This window comes from Odocoileus virginianus, chromosome 7 (assembly GCF_023699985.2).
Source record: "Odocoileus virginianus isolate 20LAN1187 ecotype Illinois chromosome 7, Ovbor_1.2, whole genome shotgun sequence".
Taxonomy (NCBI): Eukaryota; Metazoa; Chordata; class Mammalia; order Artiodactyla; family Cervidae; genus Odocoileus; species Odocoileus virginianus.
Genome location: NC_069680.1, coordinates 63,018,219 through 63,042,021, shown reverse-complemented (window position 1 = coordinate 63,042,021; position 23,803 = coordinate 63,018,219). Strand labels below are relative to the sequence as shown.

Here is a 23,803-nt window from a genome sequence, read left to right as displayed (position 1 = left end):
TAGCTGCCAGAGATTTGTTTTCTCAACGTTTGAAGATTCTAGCTAGTTCTTGCCAACCTTTTCATGTCATGACACCTAAAAAATGATAATACTTCTGTACACTAGAGAAAAGGAAAGAAGCTGTTTGGGGTTAGAAGTGACTTAGGGACGCTGACTGCCTAGCCTTGAGGAGAGCAGTTCTGCCGTAAATCATTTTTACTCACCTCCGTGAGCTCGGACTGTTGGTGTTCAGATACCTGAGATTCTGTTTCACCCTTGATGTTTACCTGTTGGTTCACACTCACTCTGTTACTGTACTGGCAAGACTGTGAGAAACCTCAGTATCCTTTTAGACATCATAACTAGAGTCTCATATCTGGTTTATTCTTATAAAACTTATCTGCTTATAATTGCTTCATTTTGTCTGCCTGTCATCTTGATGCTGACAAGACCATGCCAGATGATGTCCAAGGCACCCCTCCAACCATTTATACTAGCAGTGAACAGCTTCGACTCTTTGCATTTGAAGCAGAAGTCAATGAGAACTATGAAATGGCAACAGTGTACTATGAAGAGGTAATTAAACATCTTTCTGGTGGTTGTTGCTACTGCTAATTGTTTAATATGGGTATAATAAATAGTAGTGTTTGATTGTTTAAAATCCAACCTTGTTGGTGAAAAGACAGACACATAGATCAATAAAACAGAGTCCAAAAATAGGTCCACAGAAACAGAGCCATTATATTTTTGACAAAGTTGTTTACAAATTAAAAAATTCAATGCTGAAAAGATAGGCTTTTCAAAAAATTGTGTTAGAACAGTTGGTTATCCATATGCAGAAATTGAACCTCGAGAGGCAGAAATAAAGATGGCAGAGTAAGAGGACATGGAGGTCACCTCCCTGCCTTAAGTACATTTAAAATACATCTACATGTGGAACAATTCTCACTGGAAACTGACAGAAGGACTCATGTACAACCAAGGCTGTAAGAAAGATACATGCATAATTTAGTTGAAAGGGAAGAAAAGTGATCTGGTTGGGACCTCTGTCCCTAGGAGGGACACAGAGGAACAGGGAGGGTGCACTGGTGTATATTCACACTGAGGAGTAAGTGGGTCAAGCCACAGACTGGGTGTCCCAGTCCTGGATTACTGTGTAGAGAAGACAAGCCCCCTTTGCTGGTTGGAGGACTGACTGCTGGGACAGATAGAAAGGCTGGAAAAGCCTGGACTCCATTTATGAAGAATGCAGGTGTCCTGGCTTGCCCCTGAGGCAGGGCAGAGAGAGATCTGCCCTACAGGCTGGCACATTTCCCACGGTCGCCCCACCATGCACCTGGGCCCAAGCCAAACCAATGCTCCAGCCCCACTCAGACCACAGCACAGCATTGGATCTGGGGGGGCACAACCAGGGAAAAAAATTCCAACCTGGGTTGCATTTGAGAAGAGCCAGAGGTGGCTACATAAGCAGCCATAGTTATAGCTATATGCACATGGGCCCAACTTGCTTCAGCACACCCTGCCTCTGGTGCAAATGTTCCAGTGTGGCAAGAGGGAAAAACACACACTTAATGGGAACATAGTCAGCTGGAGGGAAATCGTCATATTTGGTTGTGAAACTGTTGCCCTGTGTTTTCTTCTGAGAATTTTATAGTTTTAGGTATTACATTTAGGTTTTTGATCCATTTGAATTATTTTTTGTATATGGTGTTAGGTAAGGGTTCAACTTCATTCTCTGCATGTGGATATTCAGTTTTCCTAGCATAGTTTGCTTAAAAGGTTGTCCTTTCCCTACCAAGTGGTCTTGACACCTTTGTCAAAAGTCATTTGACCATATATGTTAGGATTTATTTCTGGGCTCTCTGTTCTATTCCCTTGGTTTATATGTCTATCTTTATACCAGTACCAGACTGATTACTGTAACTTTGTTAAGTTCTGAAATCAGGAAGTGTGAATTTTCTAGTTTTGTTCTTTTTAAAGATTGTTTTGCATATTCAGGATCCTTAAGATTCCATATGAATTTTGGAATGGGCTTTTATGTTTCTGCAAAAAAATATCATTGGGATTTTGATAGACATTGCATTGAATCTATATATTGCTTTTCACAGTATTAAATCTTCTAATCTGTGAACATGCAATGTGTTTCCATTTGTTTGTCTCTCTTCTTTAATTTCTTTCAGCAGTGTTTTATAGTTTTCACTTCTTATAAGTTGCTTCTATTATTACATATTTGTGGATAAGCTGATATTTGCCTCCTCAAGACTATGACAGAAGTGATTATATATAAATCTTTAAAATGAAACATAAAATGAATCTTTTGGTTCCCAAGTAATTGGATGAGCATATGGTGACCAGAACACTGATACTAGGAAGCAGTGAATTGAGGATTCATTTTTTTTTGAGGATTCATTTTTTACATTATTTCAACAAATATTTATTGACCACATAATATCAGCCAGACAAGTGACTGTCCTGGGCATTCAGAATTTAATGGTAAGCAAAAAAGAAGTCATATTTGTAATTTCATCGAGCTTACAGTATTTTTGGAGTACTTGCTATGTGATGTTATGTGCATGAAGGATGTAACATAGTGTCACGGTAACCTTGGTCCTCCTGATGTTTCATGTGGCAGAGGTTAGTTCGTGAGCCCCAGAACCTGGAGCACTGGCTGGACTATGGTGCCTTCTGCCTCCTAACTGAAGACAATATCAAAGCACAGGAGTGTTTTCGAAAAGCCCTTTCCCTGAACCAGAATCATATCCAGAGGTATGGTTGGAAGGGAGATGGGGATGAGTAGGAGCAGATGAGCTTCTGTATGAATTTGCCTTGGTCCCTGTGACATGGGGCCATGTTGTCAGTCGTGTTGGTGGTCTCTTCTCAGCCTGCTGCTGTGTGGTGTCCTGGCTGTCCTGATGGAGCACTATGAGCAGGCGGAAGTTTTCTTTGAGGATGCTACTTGCTTGGAACCAACCAATGTTGTAGCCTGGACTTTACTTGGTTTGATATTTTCCTATGATATGAATGTATCTTCTTTCATTAGAAGACTTTTCCTTTCTCTTTCCATTCTTTAATGGCTCATCATGTAATTCTTAAAGTTTGGTAGAAGTGTGGGAAATTTAAATGAACTGTTGTCATTCTTCAGTATTTGATAGTGGGAAATTAGTCGCATTTGTTTCAATGTCCTTTTTTTTTTTCAGGCTTGTACTATGAAATTCAAAATAATGATATTCGAATGGAAATGGCATTTCATGAAGCCTCCAAACAGCTTCAGGCACGAGTTCTTCAGGCACAAGGCACGAAGCAGAAGAGCACTGGCACTGTAGAGTGTGCTGAAGAAGGAGGGAAAGCGGAACCCAGTTTAGGTCCCTGGGGAGTCACCAGTGGTTCTTCTACAGCAGCCCTCAAAGTGGAAGCCCCAACAGGTAGGACCAGGGAGATGACGTGTGGCTGTTGGAAAAATTATTGGCCTCATGAGTAGGACCTGGCACATAGTAGGTACTCAGTAAATAGTTGTTAAATGAATGAGAAAGTGGAGTTTCGAGTTGTTCCAGGGCTACCAGGCAACAGTCCTTCTAAACATTTCCTCATTCACGTGACTGAAAGTCGGAAATTTCTACTGTTGTTGGTTGTCAATTTTTTGAGACTTAAAATTCTTTGAGAATTTAACATCTCTATGTATCCCTATAAGGGGTATCATTTTAGCAGAGTAAGTTTCATTCTTTTCCCCCTCACTCTCTTCTCCAGGATCTAAAGTCTCAGTCTTGTGATTGTAAAATTTTAAAATTTATTTATACACTTTTTTTTCTCTTCTTGATTGACATTCTCCTTTCCTCCACTTTAGGAAATCATTCTAATATGCTTAAGTTATGGTTGTGTGTTTTCATGTGTTTCTTGCATATGTTGTTTTGTTTGTAAGTTATTACACTTATTAGCACAAAATTGTTATTTTGTGTACATATATTTTCAACAGTTTAGGGTATAATGGATATTTCATAAACTGCACATATTTAATGTGTACAATTTGATAAGTTCTGACATATGAACACATTCATGGAAACATCACCACAGTCAATATAATGAACATATCTGAAAACTCCAAAACTTTCTTTGTGCCCATTTGTAATCTCTCCCATCCAAGTACTCACCAGGCCTGACCCTGCTTAGCTTCCGAGATCAGACGAGATCTGGCACATTCACGGTGGTATGGCTGTAGACTGTAATCTCTCTCTCTTGCCCCTGTTTCCATATAACCACCAATCAGCTTTCTATTACTATAGATGAGTGTGCGTATTTTAGAATTTTATTTATTTGTTTATGGCTGCCCTGGATCTTCATTAATGTGTGTGGGCTTTCTCTCATTACAGCGAGTGCAGACAACTACTCTTTGCTGTGGTGTGTGGGCTTCTCACTGTGGTCGCCTCTCTTGTTGGGGAGCAAGGGCTCTAGGGGTCTGGGCTTAGTAGTTGTGGCTCACAGGCCCAGCTGCTTCACAGCATGTGGGATATTCCCAGACCAGGCTCCAAGCTGTGTCCTCTGCGTTGGCAGCCAGATTCTTAACCACTGGGGAAGTCCCAATTTTAGAATTAAGTAGAATTACACCGTATATACTCTTTTTTGTCTGACTTTTTCTGCTTCAGTAGGTCAGTCAGCTCAGTCACTCAGTCATGTCTGACTCTTTGCGACCTCATGGCCTTTCTTATCTCTCCTTGCTATTCTTTGGAACTCTGCATTCAAATAGGTATATCTTTCCTTTTCTCCTTTGCTTTTGTCTTCTCTTTTTTCCTCAGCTATTTGTAAGGCCTCCTCAGACAGCCATTTTGCTTTTTTGCATTTCTTTTTTCTTGCTCCCTGTCTCCTCTATAGTGTCACGAACCTCTGTCTGTAGTTCATCAGGCACTCTTATCGATCCAGTTCCTTAAATCTGTTTCTCACTTCCACTGTATAATTGTTAAGGATTTGATTTAGGTCATACTTGAATGGTCTCAAGGTTTTCCCTACTTTCTCCAATTTAAGTCTGAATTTGGCAATAAGGAGTTCATGATCTGAGCCTCAGTCAGCTCCCGGTCTTATTTTTGCTGACTGTATGGAACTTCTCCATCTTTGGCTGCAAAGAATATAATCAATCTGATTTTGCTATTGACCATCTGGTGATGTCCATGTGTAGAGTCTTCTCTTGTATTGTTGGAAGAGGGTGTTTGCTATGACCAGTGCGTTCTCTTGGTAGAACTCTATTAGCCTTTGCCTTGATTCATTCTGTACTCCAGGGCCAAATTTGCCTGTTACTCCAGGTGTTTCTTGACTTCCTACTTTTGCATTCCAGTCCCCTACAATGAAAAGGACATCTTTTTTGGGTGTTAATTCTAGAAGGTCTTATAGGTCTTCATGGAACTGTACAACTTCCGCTTCTTCAGCATTACTGGTCAGGGCATAGACTTGGATTACTGTGATATTGAATGGTTTGCCTTGGAAACGAACAGAGATCATTGTGTCATTTTTGAGATTGCATCCAAGTACTGCATTTTGGACTCTTGTTGACTATGATGGCTACTCCATTTCTTCTAAGGGATTCTTGCCCACAGTAGTCAATTTAATGTTCATCTGAGTTAAATTCACCCATTCAAGTCCTATGTTTGCTGATTCATAAAATGTCGATGTTCTTTCTTGCCATCTCCGGTTTGATCACTTCCAATTTGCCTTGATTCATGGACCTAACATTCCAGGTTCCTATGCAATATTGCTCTTTACAGCATCGGACCTTGCTTTCATCACCAGTCACATCCACAACTGGGTGTTGTTTTTGCTTTGGCTCCATCTCTTTATTCTTTCTGGAGTTATTTCTCCACTGATCTCCAGTAGCATATTGGGCACCTATCGACCTGGGGAGTTCATCTTTCAGTATCCTATCAATTTGCCTTTTCCTACTGTTCATGGGGCTCTAAAGGCAGGAATACTGAAGTGGTTTGCCATTCCCTTCTCCAGTGGACCACATTTTGTCAGAACTCTCCACCATGACCCATCCATCTTGGGTGGCCCTACACGGCATGGCTCATAATTTCATTGAGTTAGACAAGGCTGTGATCCATATGATTAGATTGGTTAGTTTTCTGTGAGGGTGGTTTTCAGTCTGTCTTCCCTCTAATGGAGAAGAATAAGAGGCTTATGAAAGCTTCCTGATGGGATAGATTGACTGAGAGGGATACTGGGTCTTGTTCTGATGGGCAGGGCCATGCTCAGTAAATCTTTAATCCAATTTTAATTATTTTGAGACTCAAACATGTTGTTGCCCATATCAGTAGTTCATCCTTTTTATTACTGAATAATATCCTGATGTATGGAGATACCACATTGTATTTATTTAATTACCAGTTGATATATATTTGGGCTGTTTCTAGTTTGGGACTGTTAAAGTTGTTGTGGATATTGTGTACAAGTTTTTGTATAGACATGGACTTTCATTCTTTTGGATAAATACTTGTTATTTTTTAGTCGCAAAGTTGTGTCTGACTCTTTGCAACCCCATGGAATGCAGCATGCCAGGCTTCCTTGTCCTTCACCATCTCCCAGAATTTGCTCAGACTCATGTCCGTTGAGTCAGTGATGCCATCCAACCATCTCATCCTCTGTCACCCCTGATACTAGGAAACATTGAGGGCAGGAGGAGAAAGAGGATGAGATGGATAAATACTTAGAAGTTGAATAGCTGGGACTGTTCAACTTAGAAGTTGAATATCTGGGTTATCTAGTCATATGTTTTTTATTTTCTAATATTTGAGATTTTTTCCAGATATACTTGTTTCTTATTTCTAATTTAGCTTAGTAATGGTTATAAAATGTACTTTACGTGATTTGAGTCCTTTTAAATTTATTTTGACTTGTTTTATGGTCTAGTGTTTAATCTGACTTGATCCATATACACTTGAAAAGAATGTGTATTCTGCTGTTGTTGAGTGGAGTGTTCTATACAGTGAGTTTAATTAGTTGATTGTGTTGTTCAGCTCAGCAAATGCTTAGTGGTTTTGTGCCCCTGAAGTTTTGTTTAAATAGTTCTTCCTACCTCAAGTCACATTTTCTTTGATTAACTTTATAATATTAGTTTTACATTTACACGTTTAATCTATCCAGATTCCATCTTTGAGTGTGATACTAGGTGGGAACTAGTTTCATTTTTCTCCATGTAGAGAGATAATTTTCTCAAAACCGTCTGTTAAACAATCATCTTTTATCATTTGATTTAAGGTGTATATGTCTCTGAGCTCTGTGTTCTGTCTCATATGTCTGATCTTAAAACAACATCACACTCTTTATTGCTGTGGTGTTATACTATGCCTTGGTGTCTGGTATATGAGGTTTTCCCATTTACTTGCCTTTTGTATACCTGACTTACCTGTTCATGAATCTTTATTCACCTCTATGACTTTTATAGTGAGTTTATCAAGTACGTTAAAAATCCACTTGGACATTTTATTTCGACTGTATTGAATTTATAGATTAATTTAGGGGTAATAGACATCTGTGCTTCTGTGCTTGCTCCCTCAGTCATGTCCAGCTCTTTGAGACCCCATGGACTGTAGCCCTCTACGTTCTTGCCTGGAAAATCTGGAAATTCTCCAGGCAAGAATACTAGAGAGGGGTTGCCACACCCTCCTCCAGGGGATCTTCCCAACCCAGGAATCAAACCCAGGTCTCAAGCATTGCAGGCAGATTCTTTACCATCTAAGACAACAGGGGACCTCAGTAGACATCTGCATATTATTAACCATTCTATCCAAGTGTGTGGAGAATCTCTCCATTTACTCAGGTCATCGTCTGGGTTCTTTATTAAAATTTTTAACATTTTCTTCCCAGTGAGGCCCTGTTTAAGTAATTCATAGTTGTTTTATTGATTCCATTGCTATCATAATAGTATCTTATTTTAATTATGTTTTCTAGTTGGTTATTGCTGGTATTTTTTAATGTATGCTGTTGACGTTCTACATTTTAGATTTTAGTATATACTATTGTTTCTTAGATTTGACTTGTATATGATAATCTAATTTGACTCATTTTTTTAAAATAAGGGAGCTCAGTTTATTTGTTTATTTTCAGCTTTGCTGGGTCTTCGTTACTATCTGGGCTTTTCTCTAGTTGCAGAGAGTGAGGGCTACTCTCTAGTTGAGGGGGGCAGAGTTCTCGTCACAGTGGCTTCTTTTATTGCAGAGCACAGGCCCTCGGGCGTGCGGGCTTCAGTTGCTGTGGCGCTTGGGCTCTGGAGCAGAGCTCTTGGTAGCTGTGGCGCACAGGCTCAGTTGCTCCGTGGCATGTGGGATCCTCCCGGACAGAGATCGAGCCTGTGTCTCCTGCACTGGCAGGGGGATTCTCCACCACTGAGCCGCCAGGGGAGCCCGTCATTTGACTCCTGTTGATTCAAATAGATGATTACTTCTATTGTTTTTTCCAGAATGTGATTATTATATCATCTGCCAATAATGATAGTGTTACCTTTTCTTCCCAATTCTCATACTGCTTACCTCTTTTTATTATTGACAGTAATATGTTGTATATTAGTTGTAGTGTTCAGCCTTGTCTTCTTTCCCTAAGGGGAATGAGTTTAATGTTTGTCTATTAAATCTAAAGTATGGTTTAAGATTTTTCTTAAAAAAAAAAAAAACCTTTACAAAATTAAGAAAAGTGTCTTCTGTTCTTAATTTCCAAAGAGTTTTTTTTCATTAATAACTGTTGATCTTTATCAGATTCTTTTTCTGCATCAATTCAAAAAAAATTATTTTCTCCTTTTATCTATTAGTATAGTGAACAACATTGATAGATTTCTTTTATATTGAACAGCCCTTGTAATAACTGAATAAATACTGTTTGATCATAATGTATTAATTTTTAATATACCTTTTGATTTGAATAGCTAACTCTTTATTTTGGATCTTTGCATCTGTGTTCATAAATGAAAGCCTATAATTGTTTTTGTCTAGTTTTATAATCCAGATTACTAGGTAGCTTTTGTTCTTTTGCTTTTAGTCTTTAATGTATTTGTATTCTATATTTATTAGTGTTATTCATGGCATTTTCTACTTTTTAGAGTTCATCAATTTCATCTAGGTTTAAAAAATTCATTAGAGGTACATGTTTTTTAATATTAATGTATTATTTTTATACAGACTTTTTTTTTAGAGCAGTTTAAGTTTCTAAAGTTATGTCTTGTTCTTTTATTGATAACATTCATCTGTCTCTTCATTTTCCCCAATTCTCTGTTTATTTCTGTGTGTTAGACAGGTCGGTTGGCTATATTTCCCAGTCTTGAAGAAATGCCTTATATAGGAGATGTCCAATGGGGTCCAGCAGGGCACTCTTCTCTGTCACCAGAGGTATACACTCTAGAAGTATCCCTCTTCTCTTGTGGCAGGGTGAACTTTATGGGCATGCTGGTAAGCAGGACTGGCCCCTGATCCAATTGTCTGTGAAGCTGTGCCTCATGTGATGACTGAGGGCCCACTGGATGGCACAGTCTCTTCCTGTGTGGTTGGTTGTGCATTCCCGAGGGACTCAAGGCTGGTGCCAGTCCACTGGTGAGCAAGTCCATGTCCCCAAACAGCTGTTTGTGAGCTCCAGGGGAGCTCATGGCTTGTGCCAACCCACTGGTGAGTGGGGTCGATTCCCAGTGGTACTAGGCCAAAGGGAAGATTCTAAAATGGCATTTACTAGTACCAATGTTATATGGTAGAATGCTTCAAAAATGGCTGTTTCACCAGTGTCTGCATCCCTAGACGGAGTACCAGTTGGCTTCTGCCACTCCAAAAGGTTCTCCAAGATCAGCAAGTGGGTCTGACCCAGGCTCCTTTCAAATTAATGCCTCTGCGCTGAGACTTGCAGCATGTGAGATTTTGTGGACGTCCTTTGAGTGGAGTATCTATTTCCTATAGTCCTTTGGCTCTCCTTATTCTAGGCCCCACTGGTTTTCAAAGCCAGGTGTTCTGGGGGCTTGTCTTCCTGATGCAGAATCCCTAGGTTGAGGAGCCTGATTCAGGGCTCAAACCCCTTGCTCCTCGGGGAGGACCTCTATGATGGTGATATTCCTCTTTGTGGGTCACCAAGCTAAGAGTGTTGATCCTGACTATACCATATCCCCATCCCTCCTACCATCTCATTGTGGTTCCTTCTTTAAGTCTTTAGTGTGGAAAACATTTTCTTCTAGTCTCTGTCATTTTCATAGATAAAGACAGCTATTCTATAAGTGGTTGTAAATTTTATGCATCCATGGGAGGCGGTGAGTTCAGGGTCTTCCTATTCTGCTATTTTGGCCACCTCCAGTTTCTTTTTTTTTCCATTAAGATCATGTCTCAATGATCAGTCTGCATAATTAACCAGCCTCTTTTTCCTGAAATGCATATTGGATTACCTCCATCTCCAATAGTTTGGGTTTCCTTTTCTTTCTTGTTCTGCCTACAACGCGGGAGGCCCGGGTTCAATCCCTGGGTCGGGAAGATCCCCTGGAGAAGGAAATAGCAACCCACTCTAGTACTCTTGCCTGGAAAATCCCATGGATGAAGGAGCCTGGTAGGCTACAGTCCATGGGGTCGCAAAGAATCGGACATGACTTAGCACTTCACTTCACTTCTCTTTCTTGTTACACCCATTAGGTGTAATCATTTCCCAGTAATACTGTCTTACTTTCTAAGAGCTCACCTACCCTCACAGTTTCTATTTCACTTCTCATAACTCTCAAATGTCTGTCTTTAATGCTGACGCCCCTCCAGAGTCCAGCAGTGGATTTTTCCACTAGTTAACTCATCTGCTCATATCTCAAACTGACTGCATTGTTACATTAGGCACCCAAGCTCATGATCTCAGAGTCAGTCCTTCTTCTTCTTGCTTGCTTACTTGACCTTCTCTGTGTCCTTATATCAAGTTGATTTCCCAGACCAGTTGATTCTCTTTCGAAATGCTCCCTACACCATTCCTTTATATTTACCCTGCTATCCATTACCAATATCCAGAGTGTTATAACAGCCTTATTACGGACTTCTTCATCAACATTTTTTTCTCCTTGCTGCATAGTACTGCTAGAGTAATCTTCATAAATACCACTTTAATCCTCTGATTTTTCTGCTAAAACTCTTCATTGTAACCCTCTTCTTTTTCTTATAGAAGAAAACTCCTAGCATTCATATATCAATACAGTCTAGCCCCTAACCTCCCTTTCCTAATTTTTGCTATGCAATCCTCAGTACCCATTAAAATAATTAGCTTGCTGCTCCCAAACTTTATCCCCTACCTCTTTAGCTCTCCAGGTTTTACCTATTTTTCAAAGCCATATCTTTTTCTCTAGCTGAGAGTGACCTCTTCTGAGTCAGAGCCAGTTGGCATTGATCATTTCCTAACTGGCATTGCTTTTTATTTTTATTCCTAAAACATGTATTTATATGAGAGGCAGCATGGTATATTTAAGAGCTTCAGCAAATTAACTTTTCTGTGGTTCACTTTGTTTAATGGGACATAATAAACATATCTCATAGTGTTGTGAAAAATAAATAAAACTATGCATTACAGTCCTTATGTTCAAATACAGTCATGTTCAAATAGAGCTTCTTTATATGATGATGATGATGGTGATGATTCTTGAATAATGAGATAAAATAGAATTCTTGTCCTTGAGGAGTTTTAATATTTTCTAAAATTTCTAAAATTCTAAAATATTAATATTCTCCTTTGGATTCTTGAGATTCTAGGTTTAGCATGTAGCTTTTGCAATACGTATTTGTTTGACATTATCAGGACTTGGGCTTACAGCAGGTTTGGACTAGGGAGTCACAGTGACAGCTGTGCTGTCAGTGTAGCTTGTACTCTTTAAATTAATCAGAAATATAAAAGTCTGCAAAACAAGTTTTTCCATGAAATATTTAGGGGATATGTATGCTTTGGAAGTTACTTGTATTTTATCTGCTTTTATAATAAACTTTTTTCACTGTATTTGTCTTCCATTTTTTAAATTATGAAAATATGATAACACATTTATAGGAAACTTGAAAATGCAGAACAGAGTTACATGTAGTTCCACTATATATTACAATTATTTTTTAAAGTAGGTAAATTAAGAGTTTTAGTTGGAGTTTCAGTATCAAGCTCTCAAAAATTAACAGAATGAATATACAGAGAAATAGAAGGATATACTAGACCTGAAAAGCACTATAAACCAGTTCAACATAATTAAGATTTACACAATTTTCATATAACAATAGGATACAAATTCTATTCAAGTTCCCATAGACTATAAACTATGAAGACATTGGAACATACCCAGGGACATAAGACCAGGTGCAAAAATTCCATGGTCTCAAATCATGCACTGTTCTCTTTTCACCCTGGTATTATGTTAGAGATAAATATCAAAATATATTTTAAAATAACCCACATATTTTCAAGTGCAATATGACATTTAGCAAGAGAGATATTTGACTGAGCTATTGAGAGCCTCAACAGAATTAGAAGACAAAAAACACAGCAGGTGGTTGCAGAGAAGAAAGTGTTTGAATGAGAAATTAATATCAAAGATACTTTAAAAATCTCATTTTGGGGAAGTTAAATGTCAAAAATATTTGTAATAGAATAAAAATGAAAAGAGAATTTGTTGTACACTGAAGCTGTTCAATGCAATTAAATACAATGTGGAGTCTTGAATGAAGTATGAAAACAAATAATGGACACTAGCAAATGATTTTGTGAAATTTGAACAAAATCTTACTTTAATTAATAATGCTGTATCACGTGTTAATTTCCTGTCATTTTTTTTTACAACATAGTATTACTTTATATTCTCAGAATTGGATTAGAAGTTTCAAGCCTTCTTCAAATTTTTTCCTGTAATAAACATTTAAATACTAATAACAATATAGGAAGGTGTTTTTTTCTCATTAAAATATAATCTTTTTAGGACTAGGAGCTCCATTATCCATTCTAGATGAATTTCTTGATGAATCCTCTCAACTGCAGTCTGATTCACATGAACCCATTTTGTCTGTACAATCTCAGGATCCAGCTGCCAGCCAAAAAGCATCCAACATATTTATCAAGGAGACAGCATCAAAAAAAGGTAACGAGAATAAAGATTTCTGCTTGAAAGAAAGGCATAAACAAACTAGAGAATGATAAAGACTCTTATGATGACAAAAATGGCAGTCTTGTTTGAAGTTGATTGGTTTATCTGTTATGTCTAAATTCCTTCATATGAGGCTAGTCTCTGAAATCTAATCTCAGTAGTGCAACTCTTTGACTTTTAGCTCAGAGAAATAGCCAACAGATCTACGACTTTCCAACAATGAATTTTCATGTTTGGAATATCTAAAGGTTCAAAGTATCTACAGATCTCTTTCACATTCAGGAATATCTGAATACTTTTTTTTTGCCTGGGGAGTGGATGGGTGCATGCTGTCCAACATGTGGGATCTTAGTTCCCTGACAAGGGATTGAAGTGCTTCCTGCAGTGGAAGGGTGGAGTCCCAACCACTGGACTGCCCGGGAAATCCTAGGAAGATCTGAATTAAAAAAACTTTCATTTCATTCAACTTGTATTTGGAACCACCAGTAGACTAACCTTGAGAACCTATGAGATCTCTCTGGGGGCCATTGTTGTAGAATAATCTATTGCTTTCAAGATTATACTTTCTCTCTTATAATTAAGTAGAATACTCTCCCTTCTATGTGTCTGAGCTTCTAAATCTTTTCTTTATATCTAATTGTCTGTTATTTTAATATCATATTTTCAGAAGCCCTAAAATCTCAAGAGTCATCAACTTGTCTGCATTCCACCCCTTATAGTGTTTCCCAAACTCCTACCACCATTTTCATGGAGACCATACGCTTCTTGATGAAGGTCAATGCTGTGCAGGTGAGAATATTTGGAATAGGGCACGTAGAAGGAAAGATTTTAATGAACTGCTTATTCTATTGTAGTGGTGTCTTTGCAAGTTTAAATGTGTATGATGTAGAAATCAAACATGTTTCTAAGAGCACACCACAGGCCTAATAGGATAAACATCCAAACGTGAACTACTCTCTGCAGAAAGCATTAGCAGACCTCACTGCCAGTCTGCTTTCTATAGAATATCAGCAAAGCAAAGTCAGACTCTGAGTTGTGTAGCCTGATGTTGCTTTAATATGGGAACCCATATTATGTGAGTGTTAGGGGTTCACAGGAGCCTAAGCACACCCTTCTTTCCTTCCAGATTCTGAACCAGTTGAAACTATTACACAGTGCTATTGGAGGATAAAAATATTAATCTTTTATTGGTAAAACTGGGCTGGATATGTGATTGGTCCCAGATCTGATTTAGCCATGCAGTCATAGGTGGAACAGCTGGAGAGTTGCAGTCTCCTCCCAGAGAAGAAGAGCATCCTGCAAGGTCTACCTACCACAAAGGCAATGAGAAACATATCCATGAAGCAAGCAGTAAGAGAGAGAGCAAGATGCAGGAGCCAAGAGAGTTGGCCCTCAATCTGTAGAGTGCATGCCCCAGTTGAGGGTGGGCAAACTCAAGAAAGGGCAAGAATTACTAACTCAGTGAGAGTGGACCACATAAAACAGAGGCCTTTAACTTAGTAACCATTCACAGTAGAGAAACAGGCTGTCTGTCTCCCTAATTAAATGAATCACTTTTCCCCCATGTCCAAGAGCCTGAATGCAGGTAGAGGAAAGAGCTGCAGAGCCTCCCCTGTATTTTCCTAAGCAGGTATTAATGTTAGTGGAAGTTTCTGTGTTACAGGCTGGGATGGGAACAGGGGGAGAAGAAGGGTTTCCTCTCTACTTAGCAAGTACACATGAGTTTGTCAAATTTGCAGGCCTTAAATCATATTAAAAACAAAGAATAGCCCAAAGTATAACTGGTGAATATAACAAATGTTTGAGAGTGTGTCAGAAACAGACATTTATGTTTCTAAAATCCCAGGTCTAGAATTTTAGAAAGGGAAGTTTTGCCTCATTCTGAGTTTCCTTGTAAACACAAGTGCCTGAAAATTTACCTTATATTTTAATTTGGTGGTTGATGAAATGCCTATGTATGCTACAGAGCAGGCTAAAACTCATCTAGTATGACCAGCAAGACCAGGATTGTATAGTACTATAGATAATTAACTTGGAAATATTGCTACATGAATAGCTCTTAATGGAACCATGATATGCTGAATGTTCATAACTCACCTCTAACCTTTTGAAATTGATCATCATCTCATTCTATAATATATTCCTTATTATTTATTATCAGAGACATAATCTTCAACCATGAGAGCTGTGGAACTGACACAATGCAGTCATTTACATGTTTCTTATCATCTGATTTTTCCTTGCAGTATGTACACAGAGTGCTTGCCCATGAGCTACTGTGCCCTCATGGAGGCCCCAGCTGTGAGTATTATTTGGTGCTGGCCCAGACACACCTTCTCAAGAAGGACTTTGCTAAAGCAGAGGAATACCTTCAACAAGCAGCCCAGATGGACTACCTGGTAATTACTTTTGCTAGAGTGTCTTAAATTTAGTTTGGAGAAGGGACAAGCAGGCCTTCTTAAAGGTGGTGATGCCATATGACAGGTAGACTTCCGATTACCAGAGGTGGGGGTCATCAGCTGTCAGTTAACTCATGTTATCTAATTTCCTTCCATTTGTTTTTCTTAATTAATCATGACTTTTACAAAGGCCAGAGAAAAGGTTTAAGTACAGCTCTTTAGCAGACAGTTCATCTACTTCAATTTTCCCGAACTTCTGCTTTCTCTTTGTGAACACCGTCATGGTTATGCTTGAGTGTTTTTCTTAATATTTACCTGAAGGACAAAATGACTTTGAAGAATGAGAGGGCAGTCCTAGAGCAGTATTTCCCAGTGCAACTGAATGGCCCTCTTTCTAATTTGCAAAAGAACACGGACTTCATTTAAATCAAAATGTTAAACAAAAATCATTAATATGCTTTTAAGTACTATCTCATCCCATGTACTACTTGTTCTTCACTTTCTCAGAACCCTAATGTCTGGGGCGTGAAGGGTCATCTCTATTTTCTGAGTGGAAATCATGTGGAGGCCAAGGCATGCTATGAGCGAACCATTAGTTTTATAGTGGATGCTTCTGAAATGCACTTTATCTTCCTGCGCCTGGGGCAAATATATCTGGAAGAGAAAGAGGTGAGGAATAGAGGATGGGGGATAACTGGTCATGGTCTGAGACCTGATTAACATTAACATCCTTCTTTGAGGACTAAAAATAGTGATATGATAATGATACTTTTACATCCAAAGGTGAAGTGACTTGCTCAACATCAGATAACCAGTAATTAATAGAAGTAGGATTCAAACCCAGGCAGTCTAATATTCAGTCCAGTTCAGTCACTCAGTTGTGTCCAACTCTTTGCGACCCCATGGACTGCAGCACGCCAGGCCTCCCTGTCCATCACTAACTCCTGGAGCTTACTCCAACTCATGTCCATCGAGTCGGTGATACCATCCAACCATCTTATCCTCTGTCATCCCCTTCTCCTCCTGTCCTCAATCTTTCCCAGCATCAGGGTCTTTTCAAATGAGTCAGTTCGCATCAGGTGGCCAGAGTATTGGAGTTTCAGCTTTAGCATCAGTCCTTCCAATGAATATTCTGCAAAAAAAAAAAAACATTTATAAAGGATACACTGCTTTGTAATAAAATAAAAATACTGTGAAAAAAAAAGTACTGAGAAAAAACATTTACAAAGCATACACTGCTAAAGGACTGCTATCCAGAATATACAAAGAACTCTTAAAATTGAACAATAAGAAAATACACAACTCATTTAAGAAAAGGGCCAAAGAACTTAGCAAGCAAAATACAGATGAAATACAAAAGAAAGAAGGGAACTGCCTGATGGTCTAGTACTTAAGACTCCATGCTTCCACTGGAGGGGCTGCAGATTTTATCCCTGGTCAGGGAACTAAGATTCTGCATGCCACATGGTGCAGCCAAAAAATTTAATAAGAAAGAAGAAATACAGATGGAAAATAAACACATGAAAAGATGCTCCACATCATATATCATTAGGGAAATACAAATTAAAACAGTAACGAAATATAACTACACACCAAAATCTGCCACATTGACATTGCCAAATGCTGCTAAGGATGTGGGAGCAACAGGAATTCTCTTTCATTGCTGGTGGGAATGCAAAATGATATAGCTACTTTGTAAGACAGTTTGGCAATTCCTAACAAAATCAAAAATATTTTTACCCTATGATGCAGCAGTTATGCTCCTTGTATTTACATAAAGAAGTTGAAAACTCACCTCCATACCAAAACCTGCACATGGGTGTTTATAGTAGCTTTATTCATAATGGCCAAAACTTGGACGCAACCAAGATGTTTTTCAGTAGGTGAATGGATAAATAATCTGTGGTACAGCCAGATAATAGAATATTATGCAGTGCTAAAAAGCTATGAAGCTGTTAGGCTATAAAAAAACATAAAAGGAGCCTTAAATGCTTGTTATTTAGTGAAAAAAATCAAATGTGCGAAAGCTAGGCAGTGCATGATACCAACTGTATGATATTCTGGAAGAGATAAAACCATGGTGACAGTAAAGGTATCAGTGATTTCCAGGGACTGGAGGAAGGAGAGAGATGAATAGATGAAGCACAGAGGGTTTTAAGGACAGTGAAAATACTCTAATGATGGAAACATTGTCACACGTTTGTCCAAACCCATAGAATGTACAACTCCAAGAGTGTACCCTGAGGAAAACTGTGGTCTTTAGGTGATGATGATATGTCAGTGTAGGTTCACTAGTTGTAACAAACATAGCACTCTGGTGGAGGATGCTGCTAATGGGAGAGCCTATGCATGTGTAGGGACTGGGGGTAATTGGAAAATCTCTGTAGTTTCAGTTTTGCTGTGAACATAAAACTTCTCTTAAAAAGTTGTCATAATATGAGTCCTTAATAATCCAAGGACTCATCTAACTTAGATTGGTGTGGAGTATTAATACAATTACAGAAGCCCCATGATTATTCTGGCAATGCAGTATTTAAAGCTTCTAGAAGAACAACAGCTTAGTGGTGCCTTCTTTCTACAGTACGAAAAGGCAAAGAAAATCTACTTGCAAGCCTGTAAGAGATCACCTTCGTGCCTTACCTGGCTAGGACTGGGAATCGCCTGTTACCGGGTAAGAGTATGAGGTATTGAGACTAGCCTGTGCATAGAGTTGACCTTGACTCCTTGGCCTTCCAGGCATCCATGGGGTTTGAATGATGGTGCGAAGGCTATCAGGGCAATCTTCTCTAATAAAAAGTTGCTCTTCAAAGCTGTTCAGTAGAAAACTGAAGTTCAATCTGAACTACAAAACTAAAATGTTCTTTAAAAATCCCACAAAAACTAAAGTGTGAAGCTATATAATAAAAAAAATTAATGTTATTTGGTACATAAGCTCATAATTTTATGATGTTATCTGTAAGAGAAAAGTGATATAGGATGTGAAGAATCTACTCAATTAAAGAAGCTAATTGATACTTATTAAGCTCTGTGACCCTTCTATATTCAGGAAAAGTTGCTACAGCTTCTGGTAGATCTTCTATTCCTCTGCTACTGAAAACTCTTTAGTCACCCTTCCCTCCTTTCCTCTAATCGTTGAAAGAGGCAGGCATTCTCCTGTTTTTGTCTAACTCCTTCATGCGTGTTTGTGATCTTTCCCTCTCCTTTTCTCCTAATCCCTTACTTTATTAATATTTTCATTCCTTTGATATACATCGTTAAGCTTTTCTTCTCAATCAGCTCTTTCCATGTACTTTCCTCCTTCAACAACAATAACAACCTCCCTGGTTGTTAACCTTAACCAAAAGAGTGTTTACATGCTTTCCTATCCCTTATTGCTGTTTCATTTTTTAAATCATAAAGGTAAAACATGATCATTATAGAAAATATGGATGATACACAATATGAGGAAAACATGAAAGTATTCTTAATCCCACCACTAATGATAACCAATGATGTTAACATTTGAATGCATTTTCCTCCAGTCTTTTTTATACATATATGATGCTAGTGGTAAAGAAACTGCCTGCTAGTGCAGGAGGCATAAGAGACACAGGTTTGATCCCTGGGTTGGCAAGATCCCCTGGAGTAGGGCATGGCAACCCACTCCAATATTCTTGCTTGGAGAATCCAGTGGACAGAGGAGGCTATAGTCTATGGGGTCGCAAATGGTTGGACATGACTAAAGTGACTTAGCATGGAAGTAATTTTAATATATAAGATTGTAAATAATATATTTGCTGCTTTGTAATCTTTTTTATACTTGACACTATAGCATTGGTACTTTCTCATATCATCAAATAGTCTAAAACATGAATTTTGATAACTGTATAGTATTCCCTGGCTTGGATGAATAAGTAAGATTACCATGTAATTTTTCATATAAACCTGGACCCTTTTAAGAATGTAAAGGGCAATATTAATAATTACACTGGGACATAGCCAACTGGGACATGTGATCACTTATATAGAAGCCATATGCCCTCTGTTCCACCTTCCCAGAAAGGATGTAAAACAACTGTTGGTGTTAAAAACCAAACAGCACTTTCGAAAGTACAAGAAAAGAAACCAACTATATAAACTAGTCAGCATAAATCATGCTTCTATTTGTTTTAAGTAGCATAAAGATATTTTTATTGATACAGAAATTCAGAGAAACTTGTGTTAAGCCCTACTGCTAAGATGTCAAAGTAATCTCTGCCCCACAATGACTGTTTCATAGTTGTACCGTATCTATGTGTGGGTATATCATAATTTACTTGACCAGCCACTTAGTATTGGGCTTGTCATTAGTTTCTACAATTATATTATTATAAATAAAGCAGGAATAAACATTCTTAGACATAAATCTCTGTGCTTAATTCTGTTATTTCCTTAGGATATATCATAGAGAATGTAGAAAAATGTTAGTCTTTATACTGTCAACTCATGTTCTAGAAAGGCTATTTACTGATTTTTACTCTGCCAGGTGTGAGAATCCATTTTACTGTTAACTTCATCAACAATGGGCATTATCATTTGCCAATTTGATATGTATCTTTTTTTCTTGGCTGTGCCACACAGATTGTAGGGTCTTTTTTTTTTTTTTTTTTTTAGATTGTAGGATCTTAATTCCCTGAACAGGGATTAAACCTGGGCCGTTAGCAGTGACAGCATGGAGTCCTAACCACTGGACCACTGGGGAATCCCAACATGTATCTTAATTTACATTTTCATCACTAAAGAAGTTGAAATCATGTGATACAAGTATTTCTTTACTTGTGAATTATAGGTTCATTTCCTAGGTCGCATTTACCCTTCACTTCCTTGCAGTTAGATGTATAACCCTAACACTTGGCTGAAACTTCTCTGACAAGGACCACATATAACATCCTAATTGCCAAATGCAGTAGACTCTTAGATGAGTTCTCTGTGACACTTAACCTGTTGACTGCTAACTTCTTGAAGCTCTCTCCTCCACTGACTTCCACAAGGGTGTCCTTCTCAGCCTTTTTTGCTGACTCCTGGTCTTTTACCCACCATAATTGTTGCGTCCTCCTGGGTTCTATAGCCAGCTCTTCTCCTGTCACCGTATTTCTTCTCACTAAGAAATATCATCTACCCCAGTGGTCTTAACTACCGCTTGTGCCCCAATGAATTCTAAAGTTTCAGTTCCTAACACTTTCATGTTCTGACCCTTATGTCAGACAGCTCCCTTTGGTGGTCCGCTAGACACCTCATAATGTACGTATCCAAAGTATAACCTAACTTGTCTCTGAAGGATTCTCACATTCCTTAAACCTGTATATTCTCCTTTATTCCCTATCTTAGTGAATGGGACTAAATGAACTCTGTCAACCAAGCCAGAAACTTAAAAGCTATCCTAGTCTACTTCTATTTAGGCATCGAATAGCCTATTAATTTTGTCTCATAAATGTCTCTTGAGTCTATTCTCTCCTCCTCATCCTACGTTTGCTGCTCTTATTCAAGCTTTATCCCCCTTTACTTGCTAGGCTAGTCTCCTGTCCACCCTCAATTCATCTGCTTCATTGTTATCAAAGTGGTCTTTAAAATATGCAAATACCTATTATTTCCCTATTTAAACCCTTCAATATTACCCCTTGTTTCAGAATAATAATCAGATTTTTTTTGAATGATCTGGTCTCTCCCTAACTCTCTCAGTGTTATCACTTCCTTTGTTCTCTTTCTCTTTCACCTTATTTCTCTCTCTCCCACCCATCTCTTCTCCAGCCACACAGGTTTATTAAGAGTTTCCTGAGCATGCCATTCTCTCTGAAGCCTCCATGCTTCTGTATGTGAAATTCCTCTTACCTGGAATGCCTTGAAATAGAGCTAACAAACTCTTATTTGTCGAGATTGACTTCAGCAATGTTTCTTCTCTGAAGCCTTCCTCTACTCTCAGGAAGAATCATTCCTCTGTCCCTCCACTAGATTATACATACATACATACATATGTGGGCGTGTGTGTGCTTATTTTGTATCAGAACTCTTCATGTGTTTGAGTTTTCATTTTGTCTTAATTTTTTATGTATCTGTCACAAAAGGGCAAAGGTTGTATTTTTTTCTTTTGTTCAAATTGTCTAGCATATTGCCTGGCACAGAGTAAAGCCTTAGCAAGTATAGGTTGATTAAATAATTGATATCTCCAAGACATTTAAAGTGTGGGAAAATGTATGGGCATTTTTGAAAGGCCATTGTTCATATTGTCTTGGGCCTAGAAACCCATTATCATCTTTTATAAAACAGGAAAATGAAGAGCAGTTTTACTAGGGAGAAAGAAGTATCTTATCCTTTCCTTAGGTGGCCTTTTGGAAGATTTTACAAAGCAAACTCACCATATTAGGGGCAGCAATGATATCCATGTGCCCAGAGCTCAGGGAGCACCCTAGAATCTCTGAGTATTTTATAGATTGCTCAAGATTGTGCTGTCAATAACTAATGTTAGGGGCAAGAGAAGCTTTCTGACCAATAGTATTTTGACAGACTAATAGGACTTTAACTTAAGAAAGAGATACGTGATGTAAATGAAACAACTACAGATGTATCCAACATGCCATTGTGTAGAGGGAAATCACAGAATGATGCACAAATGATAGTGAATACTTTTGGTTTTTCCAGCCCTGGCACCTGAAGCTCCATGGGCATGGAAGCCCTGATGGGCCTGCTGTAGAGAGAGAGAAGAAGAGGGGTATAAATTGAGAGCCCAGCAGACAGGGCTCCAGATTCCCCTACCTGATTATTTTTTAGTAGTATTTTTTTCTGCATGTTCCTTATTTACTTACTTACTTATTTTTGGCCGCATGTTGGTCTTAGTTGCAGCACGTGGAATCTTTGTTGTGGCATGTGGGATCTTTGCAGCACACGGGCTCTTCCTCATGGAAGCATGCTTCTATCTAGTTGTGATGAGAGGGCTCCATTGTCTCATGGTATGTGGGATCTTGGTCCCCCAGCGGGAATCGAACCCACATCCCCTGCACTGGACGGTGGATTCTTAACCACTAGACCGCCAGGGAAGTCCCCTACCTGACTTTTTAATCAAGGCAGTTCTACTTTTAACTCCTTCACATATTGGAACACCACCGCAAAAGATGTTGTTTGAACAATGATTTCTGTTGCTAATTTTTTTTTAAGTTGAAAATTATTAGTATGGGTCACACATACACTAGTACTATTTGGACATAGCATTTTCAGCCAAACAGATTCCAGCTGGCTTTAGTGGAAATTACTCTGACTTAACAAATCACGTATCTTCTTTTCCTGTCAAGCTGGAGGAGCTCACAGAGGCTGAGGATGCTCTCTCTGAAGCCAATGCTTTGAACAACTACAATGCTGAAGTGTGGGCATATCTGGCTCTGGTCTGCCTGAAAGTGAGTGTTTATTATCCTTACACAGTGTCCTTGGGCAGAGAGGTGAGGGACCAAGTGAAGAAAGGGATAGTGGGAAGGCCATCAATTCATGATATTGAGGTTTGATGAGCTTAGATTTAGTCATTATACTGATGATAAAGGAGGGGCCATGTCTGGGAAGCTTCTCCTTAGAATGTGCCTGAAAATTATATCCTTAGGTGTGTTTGTCTGGAAAGGAGATTCTAAAAATAGAAGTGAGGCACTTGGATTTGGTGGTCTCAGGTGACTGGTAAGGACAGACTGGAATTGACCACCAGTGGAGGTTTCAGGTGGAGTGGGCTCCGTGTGACATTTTTGAACTGCTCATCAACCCCAACCCCAAGCCACATTTTCACATTAGCCTAAGATTCAAATTGGGAATGATGAGAGTGGCTCTCAGTTTTTTGTTGGCCAACATAACACAGAACCAACAGGGGATATTGTGATTATAAGAGAAACTAACAAAATAAAAATGATTGGATTTTCTCTTTGGAGTAAATATCAGTATGAAGAATACCTGAGTTCTTACCCCAGCTCTGCCACAACTAGCTGTGGGATCCTGGACAATTTATTTAAACTTGCTGGGCCTCGGTTTCTTCATCTATAAGCTAAAAGGGTCAAATGCAAGATTTCAATACACTTTGCTCAGAAACTGATTGATAAAATATGGAAAAAATTAAGGATATGTAAGATTTGAATAAAACATCAAGGTTGCTCTCAAACACCAATTATAGAATCCTGTACTTAACAACCAGAGAATACATACTCTTTTCAAGTGTGAGTGAATTATTATTCAAGGTTGACCATATGCTATACCACAAAGAAAGCTTCAGTGAACACATATAAATCACACTTCAGTAAAATTATAAATCAGCAACTAAGTGACAGGCCAAGAGACTCACATACATTTGTTAACTTAT

General features: G+C 38.6%; 1 protein-coding gene across 4 annotated transcripts in view; it reads left to right on the top strand.

Moving 5' to 3' along the window:
• Positions 1-23,803, top strand: part of CFAP70 (cilia and flagella associated protein 70) — an 80,822-nt gene that overhangs the window by 49,048 nt on the left and 7,971 nt on the right. For 3 of the 4 annotated variants that reach the window (XM_020894935.2, XM_020894915.2, XM_020894925.2), the window contains exons 17-26: positions 430-555; positions 2,612-2,745; positions 2,861-2,976; positions 3,177-3,401; positions 12,899-13,057; positions 13,731-13,852; positions 15,310-15,462; positions 15,970-16,131; positions 18,044-18,133; positions 22,764-22,865. In XM_020894935.2, coding sequence (XP_020750594.2) covers positions 430-555; positions 2,612-2,745; positions 2,861-2,976; positions 3,177-3,401; positions 12,899-13,057; positions 13,731-13,852; positions 15,310-15,462; positions 15,970-16,131; positions 18,044-18,133; positions 22,764-22,865 — 1,389 coding nt within the window. The remainder of the gene's footprint in view (positions 1-429; positions 556-2,611; positions 2,746-2,860; positions 2,977-3,176; positions 3,402-12,898; positions 13,058-13,730; positions 13,853-15,309; positions 15,463-15,969; positions 16,132-18,043; positions 18,134-22,763; positions 22,866-23,803) is intronic. The other variant, XM_020894946.2, reaches the window with a different exon arrangement.